Source organism: Pogonomyrmex barbatus, unplaced genomic scaffold (genome assembly GCF_055798465.1).
Source record: "Pogonomyrmex barbatus isolate J1 unplaced genomic scaffold, ASM5579846v1 scaffold17, whole genome shotgun sequence".
NCBI classification, from domain to species: Eukaryota; Metazoa; Arthropoda; class Insecta; order Hymenoptera; family Formicidae; genus Pogonomyrmex; species Pogonomyrmex barbatus.
The window spans coordinates 852,709-880,204 of record NW_028297113.1 but is presented as its reverse complement, the minus strand read 5'-3'; the positions used below and the strand labels follow the sequence as shown (position 1 = coordinate 880,204).

The following is a 27,496-nucleotide window of genomic DNA, read 5'->3' as shown; positions in this document are numbered from 1 at the left end:
AAAAAATAGTCGCAGTAATCAGATCCGTTCCACGGATCGACGATTACGTATTTACATGATTACGCGAAGCACCGTTGTCGTGTTATTTATTGCATCTCGAAACCGCCATTATATAAGATAGTATTGACGATGATATTGAATTTAAGACTAAAGGACAATATTTCATAATGAAACAAGGATTGAATATTGAATTTCACTGGCGATTATGTATCAACACAGTATGTATCTTTATTTATTTAAAATTACATGCTGAAAATAACTAATTATATCAATATTGACAAAAAGTAGTCATTGGTATTATTATATAACTTTCCGATAATACTAATATTATACTATTTTTATATTGTTGAACGGGAATATTAGGGAACGAATCGCAGTGAGAAGAAATCAAGTGTAGAAGAAATCAAGGGGAACAAAAAAGTTTAATACTATTTTGTGATATTCGCTCTAATTTTCGAGTTATAAAATAAAATCGAATTATAAAATAAAATATCCGAATCAATGAATGATGACGCCGCGCTATAGTACGGCCTACTGCTAATCACATAATGTACTCCAAATGCGGGAGTTTTGGGACACCTTGTATACATATATATATATGTATACATGTATACATATATGTATACAAGGTGTCCCAAAACTCCCGCATTTGGAGTACATTACGTGATTCTTTACGCTAAAAGAAATAACTTTTTCCTTTAGCAAAATTATGTGCGACGAGTAATTTTTACAGGATCAGATTAAAAGTGACGAATGAACGCGCGTATGTGCGTAGCGGTCAGGGCTGGCGCGCATTTCTCAGGCCGGCGCGACCTGGTACTTAATCTTTGACGACTTCACATACTATATTGTTTAAAATATGATAAAAGTTAATAACAAAATAAGTATTGTTTTCATCCTTTAACTTGATTTAATAAAAAATTGTCTGATTTCGTAACATTATCTCTATAATAAAATAAATGTAAATAATGTGGTGTATGAACTGAGCGAAATTATATTATAACAATAGTTTATTAAAATAAAGAATGGAATAACAATGTGTAGTGCCGGATGGAAATGCACAAATAGCTGAAAGAACGCGAATAGAATTGGCCGTGAACGGGCGAGACGGTAATCGGCATGTGTTTACAGTTTTTACGCGGATGAGGTATCGCTCCGGTCGGCGCGATACTGATATCGCTGCGCGTAACTCGGTGCCGCGGGGCGCGCGCGGTGGGCGGTGGTCGCACGTGTGTCGTGGACCTTTAATCTTCGGGTGATTTAAATCGCGTATGCGTGTTATGAGCGCGGGCATTGTCTTCATCGCGAGGATGGAATTTCCGCGAGAGGATTTCTGATCACTAAGATCAGAGAACGGGGATGCCCGTTCCCTGCCGAGTGTACTCGGCTGGCGGAGGATCGTGCCCCTCGTCTGTATAGTGAACTCGGCCAGCTGGGGAAAGTCCCAGCCGTAGCAGATCTCGGTGATTCTGCCGAGTGTGCTTGGCCGATCGGAGTGTACCCCGGTACTCGGAATCGATCGGACAGGAGTGCGGTTGTATCGGGGGGGTTGGACCCCGATACACGGCAGAATTCGGAGACGGCGGAGTCGGATCGAGCGGACTCGATGTGCTGGGGAGACCCCAGCAGTTCTCGACTTGCCGTGAAAAGTTTCGGAGATGATTTTCGACTAGGCTAAGCGAACTTGGAGCGTTAGGGAAAGCCCCAACAGATCTCAGGCTTTCTACCGGAATCGGTTCGAATACTTTCCTTGAGACGTCTCAGAAGGCGAGCGCGGAACAGGATGATTTTCTGTGGAGAGTGATGCCTTTTTATACTCGAGATCGACCTCAATATTTTTCGGTCGGATCGGTCGATCTCGGGGGGGAGGGGGGGTAACATCCCTCTCCACAGGAGCGGAGAAAAAAGATCGGATATAATTGGTTTTTTGGGATAAGGAATCGGAATGGGGATGTGTGAGAAAGAGGAATTCGGTGGCGAGGTAACGGCGCGGCGCGGAGTCGGTTATGCGCTTGTAAAAGTTACGCGGTCGTGGCGCGGTGTCGGTGCGGCGCGGGAGGAATACCGAGAAAACAATCGTGTTTTCGCGGCATTCCTTCGCTATATTCTGACGCTTCGGAGTTTCGCGAATTGATTGAGATTAAAAAATAGGCATAAACGCCTTTTGCGACCACTGCCACACTCCGCCTGTTGATCGGTAATCCCCGATGGATGATCGATCGGGGGAAAATCGGAAGAGGAACGGAGGGATGCGCTCTGTTACAATTTTCGTGATTGTACCATTTACCAGTCCCAAATTAGCATCAATATTACGTCTTATCATTACTTTTGCTCCAATTTTAATAATAATTTGTTTCGAAAGTCCAGCTGTTCTAGTATCATCTTCATCATTTTTCGATAATACTTTCAATACATTCTTTTTAATGGAATCCAATCTATCGTATCTATCTTTAGCAATGATAATATTTCTTTTGAATCAATACGATTCAACATTGCAATGTTTAAAATATCACACATATGACAAGTAGGAAATAAACATATAGTGTCAACTGATAAATTCATAATAAAATTATATATTTCATCCAATCTTGAATCAAAAGAAATATTTCTAAAGAAATATTTTTAAAAAATATTTTTCTATTTTGAAGAATCTCGTAATCTGAATTTGTCAATAAACCAATACGCAATAACAATTCACGAAAAGCCATCTCTCCTTGCTGTCGCATATTAATCGTCAATCATATTCAAATAATGTAGTCCACAAATAATTTCTAATGCGCCAATATATTTATCAATTTTTTCTTTCAATAAATTAACAAAAATAAAATCTTAGTGTACAGAAGATAATTGAACAAGATCTCCAAATAAAAGAATATGTTTACATACATGATCAGATAATTGTTTATATTTAGGAGTATGATCATGTTCAACAGATTGGAACAATCTATGAATTGTCAAACCGTCTATTAAATGCTGCAATATCTGTAAGTGCTGCTACAGCAGTTTTTTTATTAAGATTTTGTTTTATCTAATATTTAATAGTTTTAATTAGAAAACTTTTTCCAGTACCACCTTCACCGCTAACATATAATCGTAATACTAATTTATTTAATTTAATAGTGCCAATAACTCTATCAATACTATCTTTTGATCCGTATTTAATTTTCTTATCATTTCAGAAACATCTTCTTTAATTTTAGCTCCAAGATCGTTAAAGTCCTGCATGACTTTACTCGCTTCTATGTTTTGCATACCTATTGCATTTTTTGAATCATTTTGAGATGCAGATTCTGTTGTTTTTGCAACTCATCTAGATATTTCTAAATTAACTGTGTTGTTCAAATTTGTTTCGCAGTTTCAAATTTATTTTGCAGTTTGTAAAGTTTGTTGATTTTTAAAATATTGAAACAATATGATAATTTCGTTCGAATTTTATCTTAAATTTTATCTATAAAATTTTCTGATATTAAATAATAATTCTTAAAAATTCATTTTCACAATATTACATATTTTACTAAATGGAATAACGAATTAATATCACTATGATATATATATATATATATATAAAATAAAAGATAAAATAGAAGATATAACGTGTGTCATATATAATAAGTATGTAGTAAGTATATAGTAAGTAATACTGTAATATAATACATTAAATAGTTAAATCGATCCACCAAAATAAATAATTTTACATTAAATTGTAAAAAAATGTTAACTTTATTTTAAAATTAATTTATGTCAAAATGTACTCAATTATAAATATATTTACTTAAATGTATTAATGATATTATTATCCATATACTACCATATTATATATGGTATAAAGTTAACATTTTCTTACAATTTAATATAAAATTATTTATTTTGGTGGACCGATTTAACTATTTCTTTAATATATTATATTACAGTATTACTTAGTATTATATGTGACACACGTTATATCTTCTATTTTAATCAATACAACTTCACACGAAGGACATCTGTCAAAGATATATCAAATCAAAAAGAAGAGCGCTGCAAGAGTCATACAGAAACGTTCATTAGCATCTCATGGGTATCTTGCTGCCGTTCTACGCAATTTCGCTCCGAGTGAACTTGGCCTCGAAAATAAGAATATTGCCTCCTAGTGTCGAAATTAGGAAAGTTAAGTTAGGTTAGTGAGAGAGAAAAGGACAGATAGTGAGAGAAAAAAGGACAGAGAGATGTCTGACGACGACGACGTGAACGTTTCTTAAAATTTGAATATTTTGACTTTGCGTTGCAATATCTCTATTCATAAGGCACATAGAAAAAAACTAAAAATACTTTTATTATATAATTTGATGCTTCGCTATCGATTAAGTCTAGTTAGAACTCATTCGATTTAGCCGTTGCTGAGATATGAAAATGTAAGCCGAGTTCATCTCGGAGTCTCGCGTAATGAAACGCCACGAGGGACTCGCCGCCGTTCTACATGACTTCGCTGCGCGTGAATTAGGCGTCGAGACACTATTCGTGTCTCTTGATAATAATAGTTGTAATTTTGAAAAGGGCTGATTAAAAGTTTAAATTTATAAAAGATGTTCGTGCAATCCTTTTATTTATATGCAGGCATTGATTCTGTGAATAAAACTATCTTGCGTAAGCATTTCCGGCATGATTTATATATTTAATGACAAATCTTCCAAAATAAAAAATAATTAAAAAATAAATTAAACGAAAAAAAGAAATTAACAAAAAATTTAACGAAGTCTAAATAATTCGTTAAATTTAGTATTTTTTTATTGTTATATGCACTTGAGCAGTAATTAAAATAATAGAATGCTCAGTTCACACACTATATTATTTACATTTATTTTATTATAGAGATAATGTTACGAAATCAGACAATTTTTTATTAAATCAAGTTAAAGGATGAAAACAACACTTATTTTGTTAACTTTTATCATATTTTAAACAATATAGTACGTGAAGTCGTAAAAGATTAGATACCGCGCCGGCCTGAGAAACGCACTGCCGGTGCCGGCCCTGACCGCTACGTACATACGCGCGCTCATTCGTCACCTTTAATTTGATTTACTGTAAAAACTACTCGTCACACGTATTTTTGCTAAAGGAAAAAGTTGTTTCTTTTAGCATAATAAAACACATAGTGTACTCCAAATGTGGGAGTTTTAGGACATCCTGTATATACAGGATGTTTCATTTTAAGTGATATGATCGATTTTTTGCGAATCGATGATTTTATTGAAAAATTTTTCGAACAAAAGTTGCGTGGTTTGAAGGGGGACACATGATGGAAATGTAGACTTTGAGTGACCTTGTCAAAATCAGGTCAAGGTCATTAATGTTTTTTTAAATGGAAACTCCTATTTTTTATTACATATTCTTCTCGAGCTCATCTCGAGAGCTTTCCAAAACACTATAATAAAGTTACTTTTCGTTAAGTATTTGTTAAATTATAAGGCAAGCCCGATGACTGATCCGGCCAACTAAGGCAAGACCGATCATTGATCCGGCCAACTAAGGCAAGACCGATCACTGATCCGGCTAACTAAAGCAAGACTGATCCGGCCAACTAAGGCAAGACCGATCACTGATCCGACCAACTAAGGCAAAATCAATTCGAATATGTCTTTAGCTGTTGATAAGATGTTCAAATGGAGCTCCATTTTCTTGCAGACATAGCTTTAACCGTTTTTAAAAATTTTCTACTGTTGAAATTAAAATATTTTGAGGAATGCTACGACAAACATTAGTTATTCGATTTTTCATGTCTCCTGCAGATGTCGGCGGAGTTTTGTAAACAATATTTTTTATGTAGCTCCATAAAAAAAATCACACGAAGTTAAATCAAGAGACCGTGGAAGCCATCAAATATATCCATACCTCCCTATCCATCTTTCATGAAAGATGTTATTGAGGTATTCCGTCACAATACAATGAGATTGGGGTGGCGCACCATTTTGCTGACATTTTTTGTCGAGTAGCAAAATCAACCTCTTCTAAAAGCTCAGGCAATTTATTCTGCAAGAAAGAAAAGTAAGGTTCCCCATTTAAGCGGTTATCAACAAAATATGGACCAATCAAATATCCATTTACAATTCCGCACCAAGTGTTTAAACTCCAATGATGTTGATTATCAACACGTTGAGTCCAGTGAGGGTTGTATGTGGACCAATAATGAAAATTATGCTTGTTGAGTTGTCCATTGTTATGAAATGAGGCTTCGTCATTGAAGAGAACATACTGGAAAAAAGGATCTTCTCTTATCATTCGTAATGTCCAACGACAAAATTGTCTTCTTAGCCTCATATCATTTTCACTTACATCTTGGATTAAAGTGATATCACTTTACCATATGGTAGGGATGGAATTTATATCTTTGTAAAATCCTTCACACAGTGACATAAGGAATTCCTAAATTACGTTGCAGTTCTCTAGTCGAAATATGAGAATTCAAGTTTATCATTGCTAGCATTGCTAATACACGCGGATCATTAATGTTATTAATGTTTTCAGCATTTATTTGCTTGCGGTTTCTCTTACGGATTCTTCTACGCTCTCGTAATAAAATTCTTCTTATCTGCATTGCATTTGGATGTCGTCTAAATGGATATCTATTACGATACAATCTTTCTGGTCTACAATAATTTCGTCCAGCTTCATCAAGAATAATATCAACGATTTCATTTGAATTGTAAGCGGCTATTTTGAAAAAAGCTTTGAAAAAGCCCACGAATGTAAAAAAATTGAAAGAAAAAGCTATACGAAAGCTATACGAAAGCTATACGAAAAAAAGAGAAAAGTTGAATTGTTCAATTGGGAAGGATTAGACTCAATTCCGTGCACGTGAGCGTATGTCAAGCAGTGTGGATAGATTGCGGAGACGCGCGCGCGATTTTTATTGAGAAATTATTTTTGCTTTTTTACGACACCTATTTGTATATTATATACGTGTAATTAATATCGAAACATATCACAAAATATCAATATCAATTCAACAGCGATATATTACGACATGTGTTAAGTATCGATACACTTATCGTAATATCTCGTTGAATTGATATTGATATTTTGTGATATGTTCTGGTTTGTGATATGTTTCTGACCAAGATAAAGGCATCAACCACTACAGACTTATAGCCGAGCCTAAGGCATTAAGACAAGCCGCCACTTGTGCCTGAGTCTGTACTTGATATTCGTCCCTCTTGAGGACGAAGCTTTAGCGTTTTGCGAGGACTGCTACAATCTTCTTGTTAATCTGAGGGAGACATAGATAGATGAAAGAGCGCCCTCGAATTTCGACAGAAGGCTGTGGCATACTTCCTCTTTCAGCTCCGAATGAATCTCAGATTTTGTTGGTTTTAAAATCAACGAATCCCATGATAAATCTGTCATCGCAGAATGCAATTCCCCTCGGCGGCCGAAGCCGCAGTTTGTTTTAACAAAAATTCTAAGGACTGTTGGTGCAATCATGCGGAGAGGTATAACTACTTTGTCCACCCGGCCGACACTATTGGGCATAATCCAAAGAATTATTGATGATCATTAAGGAACGAAGGACAAAATACATAGGAATACATATAATGAGAGAAAGCTATGGGATGCTGAGATTGATCATAGAAGGGAAGATACAGGAAAAGAAATCGATGGAAGACGACAGAATTCTTGGTTAAAAGATTTGAGAAGATGGTTTGAATACTCATTGACGGATATTTTCAGAGTTGCGGTTTCCAGAAATGTTAATCATATGGATCGCCAACTTTTGTCAGAAAATGACGGATTAAGAAGAAGAAGAAGCCTTAAGTGATCTGCAGTTTAATTTTAAGTCATCTGTTTCTGTCCAGCTTTAGGTATCTGTTGCGTCTAGCTTTATTAGTGCTCGAACGCTTGTATCCTGCCGTTTGTATAACACATTGAGCTATTGCTTCTCGCTTTACGATTTCTCGCACTGTTTTCAGTTTGTAAATATTTTTGAATATACTGCTCCACAATCCGCTTTACACCGATCGTTACGTGATCTTTCATCGCTAGTGCACCAGCTTGTAAATATTCTTGTGAATGCACTTCGCGCCGTTTTCTGTTTGATTTTTTGATAATTATTTACATTAGGGAACACAACTCCGATGACCTTGACCTTAATATATGTTATAGAGGTGAGAGTATTCAACATTTCCTTATAACTTAATTGGCGGTCTTAGTTTTTGAGATATACTTATATAAATGTTAGTAAATTATTATTATTAGGAAACATAGCTCCGATAATCTTGACGCGGACATATATTGTCAAGGATACTCTCCTGAGTAGTGTATAAATAGTAGTAATAAAGAGTAGTAATAAAAAGGTTTTAATCAGTAGTTATTGTTGCGACGGAATAGCGACTAGAATCATATCACAAGACGCCGCCGCAGACGTATCTCAAAAATACACATGTCGCGGCTCTCTTTGTATTCTTGCCCTTGTTTATATCGTCGAGCCACTACGTTTCGCGGCTCGAGGAACTTCGCGACAAGGACAGAATGCCGCCATAAGATCGGGCTGTGATTGGCTGGATTGCAGCCCGATTTTGTTATATATATAAGCTCGCATCTGAATACAGGCAGATCGAATTTGACAAGCGTGGTACGGATCCGTGCGATAAGAGATAGTCTGTGAGGCCGAGTCCTCAGACATTTCAGTATCAAGCGAGGCCGAGTCCAGTCCTCAATCAGTTCTGTAGTACGCGAGGCCGAGTCCTCGATCATTACCGTGTGAGAATAATATATTCAGAAATAGTATTCGGGGCAACCTCCCGTCTACAAACGTGCCTGCAACGAATTGTTGGGCGCGACATTTTAGTGCCTCCCGTGAGGTCGTGCAAGACGCGGCCATCGGCGATTGCCACGAGCGAGCATCTGCGGCAAGTCAACGTGAGACAATTGAGAATCTGCCTGGACGATCACGGCTTCAGGCTCGGCGAGTAATACAACTACGTTTGCGGCGGGACGAGATTGCGGACGGCGGGATTGGCTCGACGGGACGAGTGAGGACTAACGGCAAGTAGAACCTTTGAGTATATTTGGTGGCCGATCGAACAATTCCTTTCATCCTAGTCCCTCTCCAAATACATTATGACGGATAGAGTTAAACTTCTTATCCAGAAACGTACTTCTTTAAAGGCTCAAATTACCAATTTAAGGAATCTCGTGGAAAGGGGTAAATATGATAGAGCCAAATTGAAAATGCGAATGGATCGTGTCACGAGTCTTTATCACGCGTACGAGGAATTTAACGACGAGCTTACAGTATTAAATCCAGACGATAATCATAGAGACGAATTTAATAATGTGCAAGAGAAATTTTATTCCCTCGCGGGGAAGGTCGAAGAGATAATTAATCCCAATATACCCGCCGCGAGTGCTAGTACTTCGAGCGTCGCAACAATCTCCAGCGATTCCGGGACGATGGTCGTTGCGAAGCGGCAGATGAACCTGCCGATAGCGTCTTTGCCTTGTTTTGATGGCCGTTACGAGAACTGGCTGTCATTCAAGAATTCATTTCTCGCTATGATAGATATCCGTACAGACTTAAGTGATGTAGAAAAACTTCAATATTTAAAATCGACATTAATCGACGACGCAGCTAACAAATTAAAAATTCTATCGATTGAAGGATCGAATTATTGTAAGGCCTGGGAGCTGTTAAAGCGTGCTTACGAAGTAAAGCGAATTTTGATATCGCGTCATCTTTCCTTGTTGATAAATTTACCTGCATTGGAAAGGGAAACCACCAACAGCTTGTCGAAGTTAGCTGATGACGCGCAACAACACGTGACATCCTTGAACGCGTTAGGCGTCGTCGTAAATTCTGAGATATTAGTAAATTTGATAGAAGGCAAATTATCGAAAATTACCGCCGAAAAATGGGAGGAAACTCTCGATCGCGACGAGTTTCCAAAGATAGACGAATTATATGAATTTCTATACCGTACTGCAGTCCGAGTATCTAAACGATCGCGAATAGAAGACCATAAACGAGACGACAACAAGTATTTTCCTCCTGCCAAAAGGGGGCGAATTCTTAACAAGGTTTTGTTGGTGAACATGACAAATAATTGCGTAGCATGTAAGAATAAAAAACATCCATTATTCCAATGTGACAAATTCAAACAACTAGACGTGTCCAAGCGCGTGGAGGTCGTGAAGCGTGCGAAATTGTGTTGTAATTGCCTACATTCCCATCGAGGGAAAATCTGTAATTATAGCAATTGCACTATTTGCCAAAGAAGACACAACACTCTTTTACATTTCGACAAGCGTCCTTGTTGACAATGTCAACAGTCACCGAAGCAGGGGACGCTGGAATAACGAGAAACGAATGATTAAAGAGCGACGGACGTGCCAACGCGCGACACTCCGCAGAGACGTTACCAATACACGAGCCGCAATTAATGACAACTACAACGATATTTGTGAGAAATCGCGAAGGCAAATTAATTAAATGTCGAGCATTATTAGATACTCGTGCTACCATTAACTTTATTTCTGAAAACTTTGCAAAACGTTTAGAGCTTCCTATCGTATCATGCACATTATCGATCGACGCGATTAATTCGATGGGCACAGTATCGAAGGTACTTGTTCAAATTATTATCAAATCTGTATACAACGAGTTTAGCAAGCCTTTGACATGTTTATTGATTCCAACAATCGCAGATTCGATTCCGTCGGAAATGTTTCCGCGAGATTCCATCAAAATCCCATCTAATGTTCAATTAGCAGACCCAGAATTTCATTTACCGCGTCCGGTTGATGTATTAATTGGGGCAGGATCAACGTTGTCAATGTTTTCGATCGGTTTGTCCCGAGAGGGTCATGATCTCTATTTACAAAAAACGCGACTTGGTTGGGTTGTCGCAGGCGGAGTGCCAATGCGAAAGGGTTTAAGGGGCGCGTCATGTCGATTGACTAACTTAGATCAACAAATTGCCAATTTCTGGACAATCGAAGAAATGAACACGGACGTGTCGAAATCTGCTGAGGATGCTGAATGCGAAGCACATTTCATAGAGAATACCGAGCGCGATGAAAACGGTCGCTATGTGGTACGGTTATCTTTTCGGAAGAGCGGCAAGCGACTCGGCGATTCGCGAAACACGGCTCTCAGATGTTTGCAATCTCTCGAGCAGAAAATAATCAGACATTAAAATCTGACATTAAAAATTACTTATTCGCATGTTATACAAGAATATTTAGATTTAAATCAGATGTCTTTGGTCGATGATCCATTAGAGGACGGGTTTTATATGCCGCATCACGCAATAGTAAAACCTTCGAGCAACACAACAAAGATCCGCGTAGTATTCGACGCGTCGAAAACGAGTACTGGCTCGTCATTGAATGATATATTAATATGAGTACTGGCTCGTCATTGAATGATATATTAATGATAGGGCCTACTATTCAGAAACCGTTATTTGCGCATCTAGTGCGATTCCGTATAGATATGTCCTCACCGCCGATATCGAAAAAATGTACAGACAAATTTTATTACATGAGGAAGATCGGATATATCAACGCATACTTTGGCGTCAAGACGATCAAATTAAGACCTTTCAACTGAACACTCTAACGTTCGGCATTTCTTCAGCGCCATATCTTGCCACACGAACAATTAAAAAACTCGCGATCGACGAGGGCTATGCGTACCTTCGAGCTGCAAGAGTTCTTGAAAAACACTTATACGTGGACGATTTACTGACCGGCGTTGATACGATATCTGAGGCTCTCACGTTGTGCAACGTAACTACCTTATTAGCGCGAGGCGGTTTCAATATACGTCAATGGGCTTCGAACGATAAACAAGTTATCAAAGATTTACCACCCAAAGCAATAAACCCAAGGTTTATATTAGATAAAGATGGCCCGTTGCATATCTTAGGTTTGTCCTGGTACGCATCCAATGACATGCTGTGTTATTCCGTACGTTCCGTTGAACACAGCAAGGGAGTCACGAAACGTCACATTCTTTCAGAAATAGCAAGGATCTACGATCCATTAGGTCTCCTCGGTCCAATCATTCTACATGCGAAAAAATTAATGCAAACCCTGTGGCAATGCAAATTAGAGTGGAACGAATCTGTTCCTTCTAGCATATACACCGCATGGATAGAATTAACAACTCAGATGGGTTCAATTCGGACCCTGTCTATTGATCGTCAAATATTAATCGCAGACCACACCAATGTTCAAATCCACGGATTCTGTGACGCAAGTAATAGTGATTACGGCGCCTGTCTATATATCCGTTCGACTGATCGATATAATAACGTATGTTGTAAATTATTATGTGTGAAATCTCGCGTCGCGCCATTGAAATCCATAACCATACCTCGTCTTGAATTATCCGGAGCGCTTTTGCTGGCCAAACTCTATCACAAAGTACGTCAAGCAATAGAATTCTCCCCGGTTAAGAGTGTATTATGGTGCGACTCCACTATCGCGTTGCATTGGCTAAAGACCTCGCCGCATTTTTTAAAAACGTACGTATCAAATCGCGTAGCCCAGATTCAAGAGATCACCAATCTAAAGGTTTGGCGACACGTTAATTCCGAAGACAATCTGGCCGACGCGCTATCAAGGGGTCAGCTACCCAACGCATTCTTAAAAAACCAATCGTGGTTGTCTGATCCTTCATGGTTGGCAATGTCCGAGGACAGGTGGTCCAACAGGGTCATGGTCTTGGACGAGATACCGGAAGTAAAAAAGGGCATCTGCTTAATAACGGCGAATCGTGATTGTAGTATCTTTAAAAAATATTCATCATATTCTAAACTATTACGAGTAATAGCGTTTTGCTTACGGATGAGACCGAAAAATGCATATCGCGGGCCTCTGTGTATTAAGGAAATAGACGAAGCGGAAACAAAAATAATAACTATTATACAAGCGGATTGTTTCTCAGATGAGCTAGCGAGGCTCACAAGGAGGCAATCGGTAAAGGGAGATAGTATGGCAGCTCTGAATCCTTTTATCGACGAAGCAAGATTAATCCGCGTGGGAGGGCGACTCAAAATGTCAGAATTAAAATTTTCACAAAAACATCCCATTCTATTGTCGAGTCGACATTTCTTGACAGATCTTATCATCAGAGAAACACATGAAAGATACTACCACGCCGGTAGTCAAATGACTTTATATACCATTAGACAGAAATTCTGGTCACTTGACGGTCGCAATCAGGTTCGTAAAGTCGTGCGTTCGTGTGTCCGCTACTTCCGATTCTGTGCGATAATAAAACGAGTACACGAGGCCGAGTCCTCAAACATTTTTATATTACACGGGGCCGAATCCTCAAACATTTCCGCACCACATGAGGCCGAGTCCTCAACCATTTCCGTACTATCGAGACCGAGTCCTCGATCATTCACGTTTATCGCTAGACGGGGTATTCCGTCGCATATTTACTCCGACAACGGAACCAATTTCAGAAGTGCCAACAACCAATTCCGAGAACTATACATGCTTCTTAATTCAGACGAACACAAAAATATGATAAATCGATTTTCAACAGACTATCGCATCACGTGGCACTTTATTCCTCCTGTGGTCCCATATTTCGGCGGATTATGGGAAGCCACTGTAAAATCGTTTAAGCATCACTTTAGGCGCGTTGTTGGTGAGCTTCTATTTATCTTTGAAGAACTAAACACGATCGCTATCGAAGTAGAAGGAATATTGAATTCGAGACCGCTCTATTTCCGCTCTATCCTCAGACCCGAATGACCTCCTTGTCCTGACACCCGCTCATTGCTTGATCGGTGGACCGTTAATCAGTATGCCCGAGCTTGATCTAATTGATGTCCCAGCAAATCATTTGTCTACCTGGCAACACATCACCAAGGTTCGTCAGGACTTTTGGGCACGTTGGAGTTTAGAATATCTCAACAAATTCCAGATCCGTCACAAATGGACTAAGGACGGCAACAAAATCGACGTCGGAGCGATTGTACTCATCAAAGACAAAGGCCTCCCGTGCACACAGTGGGCACTGGGACGAATCATATAAGTCCACCCCGGCGAAGACGGAATAACGCGAGCCGCTACTGTGAAAACGACAACTGAAACAATGCAGAGAACAGTGAAGTGTCTGTGTCCACTTCCTATCAAATCATAAGATCATGACTGTCGCGAATCACGAACGTTTCACGATTGAATGTATTTGATCGGTATCCTCTCAACGGGGGAGTATGTTGCGACGGAATAGCGGCTAGAATCATATCACAAGACGCAGACGTATCTCAAAAATACACATGTCGTGGCTCTCTTTGTATTTTTGCCCTTGTTTATATCGTTACCACTACGTTTCGCAGCTCGAGGAACTTCGCGACAAAGACAGAACGCCGCCACAGGATCGGGCTGTGATTGGCTGGATTGCAGTTTCCGATTTTGTTATATATATAAGCTCGCATCTGAATACGGGCAGATCGAATTTGATGAGCGTGGTACACGGATCCGTGCGATAAGAGATAGTCTGTGAGGCCGAGTCCTCAGACATTTCAGTATCAAGCGAGGCCGAGTCCTCGATCATTACCATGTGAGAATAATATATTCAGAAAGTATTCGGGGCAACCTCCCGTCTACAAACGTGCCTGCAACGAATTGTTGGGCGCGACAGTTATTGTTTATTAAAAAGTTATATACTGAAAAAATTTGAAAAATATGTTAATTTTTATCAGTGTATCAACATATAGATTTGAATTAAACTTCGTGCAGAAAGTAAACTCATGTGGAACCTCGATTCGCATTGAAATGTATGCTTGGAAACAGTTCTGCCCCCGCCCCCTACGGGGGGACTCTATTACTAAAAGATCTAACCTAACTCAATCTGTATCATAGATCAATTAAATATTTTAGCAATTTATCTTTATCATCGATAACGTTGAGAAACTCGTGAAGACGCATGTTGACGATACAAACGACGCACGATTAATACCTAATAAATAAACTAAAATAAACTGAAAGATACCATCAAAATATAAATACTATCTTGAAATGACATATATATGTATGTATGTATACTATCATTCATATATAAGGTGTTATATAAACAGAATAATAACATTTCAAAATTAAACTTTATGTAAGTATATCTCGAAAACTAAATGAGATCGCCGATTAATTTATAAGGAAAAGTTGATCAGTACCCTCACCTTTATAACATACATCAAGATCAAGATCATCGGAGCTGTGTCCCTTAATGTAAATAAATATGGTCGTTCCATATACTGCATCAACTATTGTTGTACGCTCCAGTTTGTAAATATTCTTGAGTGTTACATATCTATTACAAATGATATTTGTTACAAAGAAATGGTATCGCAAGTTCAGATTTCCTCCTTCTCCAGAATCCTGTCACTGGCATCATTAGCGAGTTATTCCACGACGCCGAAAAAGATGCACCGTTACGATATAAAAGAGAAAAATATTGGTATTTAACTAATCTTTTTTATACTATTTTCACAATTAGTGGAGTCGGTTTTATTTCTCACGAGAATCATAAATTTATATTTATTACTTTAGTCATAAAGGCATTAAATATATAGCATAAATATGAATACCTCTTCTTGCAATTTTTACATATTAAAAAAAAAATTGCTTTGTTACGACTAAATATTATAGAATATATTTAAAATTAATATAAATAATAATTTAATTAAGCTTCAATTTGTATTTAAGATCAATATTTAATAACATAATTATCATTGAGCGTGAGCGTATTTGTGCATATATATATATATATATTATAGTATAAATAAATTAATAATTATTTTACTATGGAGAAAAATCCTAATTTTGTCACAAAGGCATCTCCGAAGACAAAAAGTAACAATTTCAATTTACCTAGCTTCAATTTACATTCATTAGAATATAACGACATCCGACTCACCCCCCTCAATTATTAACAATGTTAATACTCCCCGATCGATCAACCGGGGCGCCGACACGGCGATCCTTCCGCGATCCCATCATCGCGAAAAGCCCGTCGAACAGCGGACGCGGCAAACCGAAGATCACGCGGCTTCACGTGCGCGCCGCGTGGAACAACACGCACACGGTAAGGCCATCGCCGCCAGCCCCGCTACAGACCGCGCCACCGAACATCCTCGCGGAATTCCCGAGCGCGTTCGGCGAATTATCGCGAGGATTCCGACGAAGACATCCCCCGGAACTACCCCGACCCGAGTTCGGCCGACCCGCACCCGACGACTCCCGACTGATGGCCAGCTCGGGTATATTAGGCGATTCCGGGAGATAATCGAGACCTATCTCCGGCGAGACAGTAACCAGTCCAGTACTGCTCTCGATATTCCCAGTCATCTCCAAAAGCGATCTAGGGTGCTACCTATCGTGCCAGGAGCTTCTGGCCGATCGCTCCTCTAAATCCACCAGCGCACAAGTATTCACAGATTGAGGAGCTCCTCAATCTGGGCTCCACAAAGAAAGCCCTTGTGCACATTTTCCTCTGACGATCGAGAAGCAGGGAGCTTCCTGCATTCGAGCCATCATAGCACTACACACAACCGATCCGTCATAGCACTACACACAGTTGATCCGTCAAAACAAGACGGCCGAACCCTCCGCGCCCCTTCGCGCCCGCGCCGCGCCTATCAAGGAACGCGTCGAATTCAGAGAACCGATCGCGAGCAAGCGATTATATATAATACTTAGAAACCGCGCGTCTTTTCGCCGTACCAACGGCGAAATACCGAAAGGTACATGTAAATACTGTACATACAAAAACCACAGCCAGTCGGCATTGTAAATATAAACCTAGCTATATAAAGAGACACGATATTTTATTTCTCGTACCGAATCCTGACCATATCCGACCGACGCTATCCTGCAAAACTCGCTCGACGCGGAGATAGAGACGTTTTATGGCGCCCGAACAGGGACCGTGACAGAGAAATAAAATATCGAGGAAAATGCCGACGACTGACTGGGTGCACCGTCTTAAAAAAGAAGAGCTAGAGATCGAACTTACGCACCGTCACGCCGAAACCGAAGGGACAGTAGAAATTTTGCGCCATCGATTACGAGAGCTAGTAAAAGCGGAAAACGCGGCCAGCACGGCGAAATCTTTCGACATACCAGCCGCCGCGTCCGTAGTCAAAATGACCGAGAACGATTCGGGGCAAGCCATCGCGAAAACCATTAATCAAATTAGAAAGTGGGGCTGCCACTTCGATGGCAAGGACCCGTGGGCTTTTTTTAGAACGAGTCGAGGAATTAAGTCTCGCGTATGGATACAACGGTCAGCATCTTATACTCGGCTTACCAGAACTACTGAGAGGGGAAGCACTCTCGTGGTATCGAAATCGGCGACACAAGTGGAGTACGTGGGAACAATTTTGCGATGCCTTTCGAATACAATATTGTCCACGCCGTTACCGCAATCAATTATTGAAAGATATCGCCGGTCGCGCACAAAAACCCGACGAAAAATTTCATAAGTACGCAGTGAAGTAGAAACCATGATGCGTCGCGCCGGGGGGTTTACAACGGCCGCACAGACGGAGCAAATTTACGAAAATATGCATCCCGAGTACAAAATGTATATCCGCCGGCAAGACACTACCGATCTCGAGACACTCCAAGAATTAGCGGCGGATTTTGAAGATATCTTACGGCAACGAAAAACAACGACGACAACCGCGAAACACAACACCCCTGCACTCACGAAACCAATCACCACCGCCGTATATAACCGAGCCGAATACTGCTGGCGGTGCAAGCAACGCGGACATACGCGCTTTAATTGTCAGCGCCCGCCGCGCAAATTCTGCTCACAATGCGGACGGGACGGAGTTTTTACTCGAGAATGTCACCCTCCGGCGGGAAAAGCCGCCGGGGCCGGGACAAACGCGAACGAACCTTGGCCCCGCAAGTAACATTCACGCCACGACCGCACCTCCAAATCAAGATCTGCAATCAATTAGTAATCGCGTTGGTAGATACCGGATCCGAAATTTCGTTCATCAATCGGGATACTGCATGTCGTATGCAGGAACTCCGTTTCGTACCCGACGACACCGCGAGTCAGGCCAAACTCGCGGACGGCTCACCCGTAGAAATACCAGGCATCGTCAAGTTTCCAGTACGAATCGAAGGACAAATTATTAAGCATCGCTTCCACATCCAGAATTAGAAAGCGAAGTGCTCATCGGGGTAGATCTGTGGGGAAAATCAAATATATAAAGCTTATGCCACCGCGATTCGGTAAGGGGAAAGACCTCACGCCGGCCCGCTAGATAATGCGGCGAAACCGAAAGCATCAAGCTCCACCACGTACTCCACGATTTAAATTTCCACGAAACCTCGCCTCAGGAACAATGGAAACAATGCGTCCCCTCCCAGGAACGCACCGGGGTAATGAGGCGCGTGCACGAAGAACCTACCGCCGGACATCTTGGAATCGCGAAAACCATCGCACGGGCCGCCCGAGAATTCTACTGGCCCGGAATGTTTCGCGACATCGCGCGCTTCGTCCGAAATTGCAAGAACTGTCAAGCCTACAAAGTAGAACAGAGTAAACCGCCGGGAATGATGCACGCCACCGCGATAAATCGACCATGGCAGCAGATCACAGTAGACTTGGTGGGACCACTGCCACGTTCGAATCGCGGATATACGTGGCTATTAAACATGCAGGACCGGTTTTCAAAATGGGTGGAAATGTGTCCTCTGCGAAAAGCCACCGGCGAAGCGATCGCGCAAAGCCTAGCCGAAAATATCTTTTACCGACACGGGTGCCTCGACGAAATCCTCTCCGACAACGGAAGTTGTCCGACAATGGAACACAGTTCCATTCCGCGCCCGTCATGCGTCTTTTACAAGCTCTCGGCGTTAGACAGCGGTTCACACTCCCCTACGCACCGCACTGTAACCCGACGGAACGGACGAACCGTACAATCAAAACGATGATCTCACAATATGTGGGACGCGAGCATAAACGCTGGGACGAACATTTAAACGAGCTGCGATTCGCAGATAATTCGGCAGTCCATGAAGCGACGGGTTACACGCCGGCATTCCTGATATACGGCCGCGAAATCCAGCCTCCCCGCACCATCATCACCCGCCGCTCCACCGCACCCGACAAGCCTAGCGCCGTATACCGCCGCTTGCAAGACGCATACGAGCTTGTACGAATAAATCTAGCGCGAGCGTTTCAAAAATAAGCAAAATATTTTAATTTGCGCCGCCGTGCCTGGCGACCGAAAGTAGGAGAGTGAGTATGGAAGCGGTACCATCCCCTCTCCAACAAAAGTATTGCATTTAATGCAAAATTAGCGCCGAAATTTATCGGTCCCGTGGAGATGCGCAGAACTATTTCCCCGGTAATTTTCGATCTCCGAGATCCTCGGGGAAAGTGGCACCGCCATACGCACCTGCAGAACTTAAAGCCATCTCACGCAGAACGCGAGTCCGCGATCGAGCCGAACGTTGACGAACTAACCCCGGAGGACAACGAAGGCATCCCCGATCACGATAACGCGCCGGCGCGACGGGGGAATCAGCCCAGGAGAGGGAGGATCCAGACGGCGAGACCACCGACTAAGACGACAGGACCAGTCAGTCGAGAAATCGATAATCACCATGGACGATATCTTAGAAGACATCGATCACCTCTTGGAATGCGCAGATCCGCCTGGATACGATCCTACCAGATATCTTAGAAGACATCGATCACCTCTTGGAATGCGCAGATCCGCCCGAATACGATCCTATCAGACCAGGACTCGACGAGTTTTGGAATCGACTTCTGATGCCGAAAAGCAGCAGCTCGAGAACACCGACCGGACAGGCCGAAAGCGGGAAAGGCCCCGAAAAAGCAGTCGCTCCTACAAAGCGTGCACACAACCCAGCAGGGACAGCGGAACTAGCGGCAACAAGCACGACGAGCCTCCGCCGAACCAGTCAACCCCCACGGACAGTGCCCCGAGTAGGAACGCTTATCCAACGATCCGATGTCCAGCAGTGCAAGAAGATGCTAGCGTTGATGACACCGCCACCACCGCCTCCGGTGCGCCGGCGGCCAGGAAACGCGGCCGCCCCGCAAAGACTAATCGCCCAGGCCCGCAAGCCAACGATCGTTCCGGATTATAATAATAACACCCCGGTGCCAACAATCGACGCCACCATCGGACGTGCAACAGCCGACGACCAGGGTCTGGGAGTCCCTTTCGGACCAGCCGGACCACCACCCATGGAGGTCGAGTTAGCGCCAGGCCTCAGATTCACGGTACCGTACTTCGCGGCACATATCGGGCGTAAATATCGGGCCCGCCGCGGTGACGAAAAATACGTATTGCGATTCGACCACGAGGGTCGCCTGCGCACATGGCGCAGAGTATGTTAGAATATGCCCCAAAATTCGGGCACGTAAAGGAGGGGGTGATATAACGACATCCGACTCACCCCCCTCAATTATTAACAATGTTAATACGTCCCCGACCGATCAACCGTCGGGGCGCCGACACGGCGATTCTTCCGCGATTCCATCGTCGCGAAAAGCCCGTCGAACAGCGGACGCGGCAAACCGAAGATCACGCGGCTTCACGTGCGCGCCGCGTGGAACAACACGCACACGGTAAGGCCACCGCCGCCGGCCCCGCTACAGACCGCGCCACCGAACATCCTCGCGGAATTCCCGAGCGCATTCGGCGAATTATCGCGAGGATTCCGACAAAGACATCCCCCGGAACTACCCCGACCCGAGTTCGGCCGACCCGCACCCGACGACTCCCGACCGATGGCCGGCTCGGGTATATTAGGCGATTCCGGGAGATAATCGAGATCTATCTCCGGCGAGACAGTAACCAGTCCAGTACTGCTCTCGATTTCCAGTCATCTCCAAAAGCGATCTAGGGTGCTACCTCATGCCAGGAGCTTCTGGCCGATCGCTCCTCTAAATCCACCAGCGCACAAGTATTCACAGAGGAGCTCCTCAACCTGGGCTCCACAAAGAAAGTCCTTGTGCACATTTTCCTCTGACGATCGAGAAGCAGGGAGCTTCCTGCATTCGAGCTGTCATAACACTACACACAGCTGATCCGTCATAGCACTACACACAGTTGATCCGTCAAAACAAGACGGCCGAACCCCCCGCGCCCCTTCGCGCCCGCGCCGCGCCTATCAAGGAACGCGTCGAATTCAGAGAACCGACCGCGAGCAAGCGATTATATATAATACTTAGAAACCGCGCGTCTTTTCGCCGTACCAACGGCGAAATACCGAAAGGTACATGTAAATACTGTACATACAAAAACCACAGCCAGTCGGCATTGTAAATATAAACCTAGCTATATAAAGAGACACGATATTTTATTTCTCGTACCGAATCCTGACCATATCCGACCGACGCTATCCTGCAAAACTCGCTCGACGCGGAGATAGAGACGTTTTAAGAAGATGCTTTTCGTTCTGTATAATTAGTCCTGACTAATATTGAATTTACTTTAGATTTCCATACATAATTTCCGGGTATTATGCTGACAAAGAAAGGCGAGCAATGGTTCGCGGACTGAATCGTTGCAGCGGATATGTATATGGATCTACTTGGAAGTCTTCATGAAAGTAAAGACGAGGTCCTGCTCCGCTTGGACAAGCTACTTCGTCAGCAAGATACATCGTTTATCTATTATATATTAGGTGTACAAAAAAGTTCTGAGCTTTTTTTTGTAAAATTCAATCTTTATTCAAAAACAAACAAAAAAATATTAATAAGCGAAATATATAAAGTGAAATATTCCCCGTTTGCATCAACGACCTTTTGCCCTCTTTCGGGTAGCTTGCGAATTCCTTGACGATAGAAGCTCATCGGCTTCGAAGCGATAAAGTCATCAATGCATTTTCGTATCTCTTCAAATCTCACGAAATGTGTATCAGCTAAATGATGCTGCAGCGACCGGAATAGGTAGTAATCAGAAGGCGCCATGTCTGGGCTATACGCCGCGTGCGGGAGAAGTTCCCAGCCTAACGCAAAGATATGGTCCTGAGTCGCTTTCGCAACATATGGTCGAGCATTGTCATGAAGCAAGATCACTTTACGACGTTCTTAGCCAATAAATGGCTCTCTTTTCTTCTAATGCATCGCTCAAATTGGTCAATTGTTGTTAGTAGCAGTTTGCCATGATTGTTTCACCCGGTTGTAACAACTCGTAATACAACACACCTTTCCAATCCCATCAGATACAGAGCAAAACCTTTTTGACGTGGATATTGGACTTTGGCGTCGATGTCGAAGGTTGACCAGGGTCAATCCATGATTTTCTACGTTTAGGATTATCATAAAGAATTCACTTTTCATCGCCTGTAATGATTTTGTGTAGAAAATCTTTTTTCCGGAACTTTGAAAGCAAAGTGAGTGCAGTGTCACGCCGACGATTTTTGTTGTTTTCGGACAATTCATGCGGAACCCATCTGCCTTCCTTCTGAACCTTTCCCATCGTATGTAAACGTACGAAAATGGTTTGCTGCGTAACGCCAAGCTGTTCTGCAAGCTCCTTTTCAGTTTGCGCAGAGTTTATATCCAGCAGTGCTTGCAATTCGTCCGTTTCAATCTTTTGCGTCCAGCACGCGGTTCATCTTCAAGACTGAAATCTCCTTGGCGAAATTTTTGATACCATCTTTTACATGTAATATGACTTACAGCATTCTCTCCATATGCAGCACAAATTATTGTGGCTTCAGCAGTATTTTTCTTCAGATGAAACGCGAAATGGATGGAAAATCGAATATGCTCTTTTGTTATTGCCATCGTGAATATTACTGATTTTTGAGGTTATGCCATCAAACCTCAGCCTAAACCGTATGGCATTTTAGAAGCCAAATGTCAACGCTTTAAAACCGCAAAAGAGCGGGAAGATATATAAATTGTTATTTCGGTTGTATGAAATCTAAAGCTCAGAACTTTTTTGTACACCTAATAATTTGCGTTTAAATTCTTTCCATTCTATATTCGCTTGGAAAATCTGGTGTCGAATCTAACTATTTGACTTAGATTTTTTGTTTACATTGAATCTTGTTTGCACTTATTATCTTAAAATTATCACATTTAAGAAAAAGCAAATCTTTTATTTTTGAATTTAATATTACATACTTATACGCACATGCATACGCACACAACAAGCACACGTACAAACATGTACACATAATTTTATTTAATATTTAATATTTTAATATTTTTATTTAATATTTTATTAACATTTGAAAATAGAAAACACAAACAGGTTATTGAATCATTTTTGTACACACAAATAAGTTTTTCAAAAGTTATTAAAATTTTCTACCAAACATAGTTTTATCATTTTTTTGAATATTACTTTGAGAGTTATAAAGGGTTTTATATATATTTTATTATTATGGCTATGAAAATTATACTTTTTTTTATGTTAAGAGATTCATAAAAATGATTTGTTTATCGACAATTCTTGTTACATGAAATAGCATATCAATTGACATTTTTATTCAAGATTAACAAAATAGTAAATGCTATTTCGCCATCGTTTAAATTAGCATTATTAAGACGTAAATCATTAGACAAGCGAAACAGTTGCATATGTATATACATACATGCTGACATAAAAATTTGCAACAGTCTTCCGGTATGACGGTGGTGAGTCAGCTGATTTTCTTTCGTCAAGAGAGAAAAATAATGAAGCCGACGATGATGCTTTGAACTTTAGCGACGCGTATAAAGGAATTTCCAATTATTGCAATAAAAAATATTATCGGTCTCTTTGAAAATATAAGCAGAAAAGAAAAAGAGACAATTAACTAGATTGGAATCACGATATGAATATTTATAATTTTAATTATAATTATTATTATGTTAATATCATGAAATATATGATCAACTAGAATAATTTAAAAAGATAGTATATAACTTTTTGAAAGTACATGTATATAAATATTTTTATTTAAACGGTTTTATTGCATTGCGTTACATATTTTACATTATTTTATATTTATTAGTTTATATCAATTAACGTAAATAGAGAAATACAAAGATTGTATACTACAACTTTTCTCTGAATTAAGAATTAATGAGAAAAATAGAAAAAAGTAAAAGAAAATAAATAATTTATCTTTTAAATTTACTTATCAACATTTGACATTATAATATATGTGTATGCATTATATGAATGTATATGTACATGCTTACACATAATTTCGCTTTAAATCATATTAAGATTCTTTTTTTGTGTGTACGATAAGATCTATTATCGTGTAAGCCAAGGTCGCGTATGATTACAATATTCCGGATTATAATAAAAGGAGATGGTATCGACATATTTTTTTCTTTGCGCACGCCGTCTATTTTTGATGATTTACCATTTTTAGCAGAAAAGGAGAAATAGAGAAAAAAAAGAAAAAAGAGGTGAGCGGGGGAGGGAAAGAGAAAAGAGAAGGGAGAGAGGAAGGGAGGGAAGGAGGGAGAGTAAAGTGTAAAAAGATCATTTTTCGTAAGGCCACGGTAGATTATCATATGCAAACTAGAATGAAAGACGAAAGATTGTAATTAACGATTTTATAAGAATTTGATAAAAATTTCACAAGAGCGTAAGAAACTTCAATTGAATCGTGTGTGACAAGATTCTTTTTCGGTCTTATAGAACACAAACATATTTTTATCTCATAATCCGCGTATATCAAAACATATGATAATATATATACATGTATACTTTTCGTCAAAAAGTTTATATTAATGTATTTCGTATGATATATTTAAATTAATTGACAGCTTATAATCAAAAATGTAAATACACAATAATACATAATATGAATTATTTAAACAATGGTGTTAATCGCAGCGGTTCCCGATAGAAAGCAATCGAAAATAATAAATCTTGATTATTATTATGCATCTTGATTATTATCATTTTCATTGTTATGCAATTTTTTATTTGATACAAATTTGTTTATTTTCATGAAATTTAAAAAAGATGTTAATTATTATTGATTCATTTTATATTTTGAACATAATCTGACGTGATTATTTTTGCATTTTTTTCTTCTTCGAAAATATCCAAAGCAGCTCTTATCGCGTCGAGATGACGTGTCATTATCTGAAAGATTAAATCTAAGAAGAGTCTCATCAATTTCTCATCAAGTGATAATATCATTATCGCGCACAATCAGTCATTCCAGAAGACAGAATTTGCAATGTTTTTAAGTATTAATGAATCTTAAAGTTCTTTTTCAAATTTGTTAGTAATTTTTAACTTGCAAGGTTTGATATAGTACGCCAGAGAGATATATTAAATATTTAAAGGAACATACGCACGCGAACATTAAAGGTTAAATAGTATATCAACACTTAGAATAATGTTGACCGAAATAGATGACATTTTATCATTTTTCACCAAACTATGATCTTTAACATCGTTCATTTCCCGTTTGATGAAATTCGATCTAATAAGGCAAATAGCAAAGATAAATAAAACAGGCAAATAAACAAAAAATAATTTAATTAAAAACATTTTATCAAAGTGTTTTCGAATAAAAAAAAGATCATAATCTTTTATATAATAATTATAGAAGTTAATAATTTATTTATATTAATTTAATAATTTTAAAGTAACCAATCAGTTAACCATTTATTAAATATTGCTTTTTTTATTACAAATATATTTTTTTTATCAAACTTTATTAGACTGACAATAAAAACTTTCATTAAACCAACGTTAAGTAAATTTTGCTTCGTTTAATAATATTAATATCGTCCAATTAATTAGTTTCCATTAATTAAATTTTGCTTCATTAATTTTGCGACATATTACGAAAGTCGATAATAAAATAACATTCAATAATATTGCCATTCAATTTATTGCACGATTGCATTTATTAAAATGTGAATAATTCCTATTTCTAATATTCTCCTTAAAAGTTTTCGTTAAGTCTTTTTGCTTAGAAAATTATGAAATTATCGTCAAAATTATCGTCAAAACAAACGATTTTTTTCTATAAAACAGAAATTTTTAGTATTAAATTTTGTCAAAATTATTTTACGTTAAATTCTTGAATTTATTTTGTAATAATCATTAATTTTACCGAGAATTTCACATATATTACGTAATATTTCGTATATCTTTTGTTCTCTGACTTTATGAGAGGAAGAATGTATCACTTCTCTGATCGATATGTATTAACTCTCTCAATCGAGGTTTCTACTTCAGCACGATCCATTTGTCGAGAAAGCGTTTCTCTGTACGAACGTTTTTTTTAACGACACGTCGTTGCATTTTAATGCACATTGAAAGTTGCGCGCACTTTCATTAATGTTCCATTATAAATTCGTCGTCTCGTATCTCGTGTTTCTCTTCGAATGACTTCAAATGACTCTCGTGTTTTCTTGGATAAAATATTACCTTATGAATCATAAATAATTGTATATTCGAAGAAAATCTATGTAAATTTATTTATTAAAAAAATTTCTTTTGTATTGATAATCCAATTATTTAAATTATTTTAATCTAATGCACTAAACCATTACGCATAACTGTAATATTTTCATGACTTTATATAAATATTATGATTTATAATATTTGATGCGAAATTCTTATCGACATGTAGTTCTCTTGTTGTTCACGACAATGCAGTGCAATTTGTCGATCCTAAAAAGTATCGATGAAAGCCAGACAAATGGCGCGCAAATATAGCTCGCAATTTGAGCCGTATCATAGTCGGTACATGGGCAGGATATAACGTTAATAACGTGACGATACCGAAAGGTGCGCTCTATGAATGCCAGGGTGGCGATATGGCAGCTTAATTTAGAAATTATCGTCTCACGATCGGGACGAAGGTCCTGATGCCGAAGGAAGGGCTCGAATGGTTACCTCGCATGCCTGCCGACCGACGCGATAATCGATCTCGTTTCGCCGCGGGTCTGCGGGCTTGCTGCTTAAAAATAGACAGGTACACGGTATGTCTATATATCAAGTTCAATCTACGGGCAATGATTTACTTCGCGAAGCATTATGATACGCCCGCTTAATCATACTGCTGCACTACTGAACGCATCTTAACCGCGCTTCCCGTCTTGCCTTCATGCCAGTCTTCAACCTTGAGTCAAATAGATCAGTAATTAACTTTCTGTGCACGTAGCAAGCGCTATGAATAATAATAATGATAACTATACAAAATTTTTATTTCACTGTGATATTAAAAAATGTTTAAGATTCTCTTTCCTTCTCCCTCTCTCTCTTTTTCTTTTTATGCAAATATTACAGTTCTTTAAATAACTCTCTTTGCATAATAATGACTTCTTATATTTATAAACGCGGTATTGTATATTCCGATTTCTTATGTTACAGATGATGAGTTTGTGAGAGTACACTCGGCAGACAGTAAAAGGCATTTTACGGCAAAGAAAAGAGGAGGAAACAAGACACGTTATAAAAAGGTAAAAGTAAGAAGAAAAACTGAAGAATTTCTTTTGCATAATGATAACAATCAACTG

General features: G+C 39.7%; 2 protein-coding genes across 2 annotated transcripts; both read left to right on the top strand.

The window, feature by feature from the left end:
• The first annotated feature begins 9,025 nt into the window (after window positions 1–9,025).
• On the top strand, window positions 9,026–10,293 carry LOC105422235 (uncharacterized). Its single transcript, XM_011631536.2, has one exon. The coding sequence runs from the start codon at window positions 9,097–9,099 to the stop codon at window positions 10,291–10,293; it is 1,197 nt and encodes a 398-aa protein (XP_011629838.2). The 5' UTR covers window positions 9,026–9,096.
• Window positions 10,294–10,895: 602 nt separating this feature from the next.
• LOC148937052 (uncharacterized) lies at window positions 10,896–14,032 on the top strand. Its single transcript, XM_089074393.1, has 4 exons — window positions 10,896–11,069; window positions 11,232–11,346; window positions 11,561–13,642; window positions 13,740–14,032. The coding sequence occupies exons 1-4, from the start codon at window positions 10,896–10,898 to the stop codon at window positions 14,030–14,032; spliced, it is 2,664 nt and encodes an 887-aa protein (XP_088930519.1).
• The last annotated feature ends 13,464 nt before the right edge of the window (window positions 14,033–27,496 follow it).

Bases quoted from the DNA above. Each gene is read 5' to 3' on its own strand.
- LOC148937052 (XM_089074393.1), top strand. From the start codon at position 10,896: ATGCGAAAGGGTTTAAGGGGCGCGTCATGTCGATTGACTAACTTAGAT. The intron at 11,347-11,560 runs GTACTGGCTCGT...TTTGGCGTCAAG, and splicing joins ATTCGACGCGTCGAAAACGA to ACGATCAAATTAAGACCTTT. The intron at 13,643-13,739 runs GTGAGCTTCTAT...CTCTATCCTCAG, and splicing joins TCACTTTAGGCGCGTTGTTG to ACCCGAATGACCTCCTTGTC.
- LOC105422235 (XM_011631536.2), top strand. From the start codon at position 9,097: ATGACGGATAGAGTTAAACTTCTTATCCAGAAACGTACTTCTTTAAAG.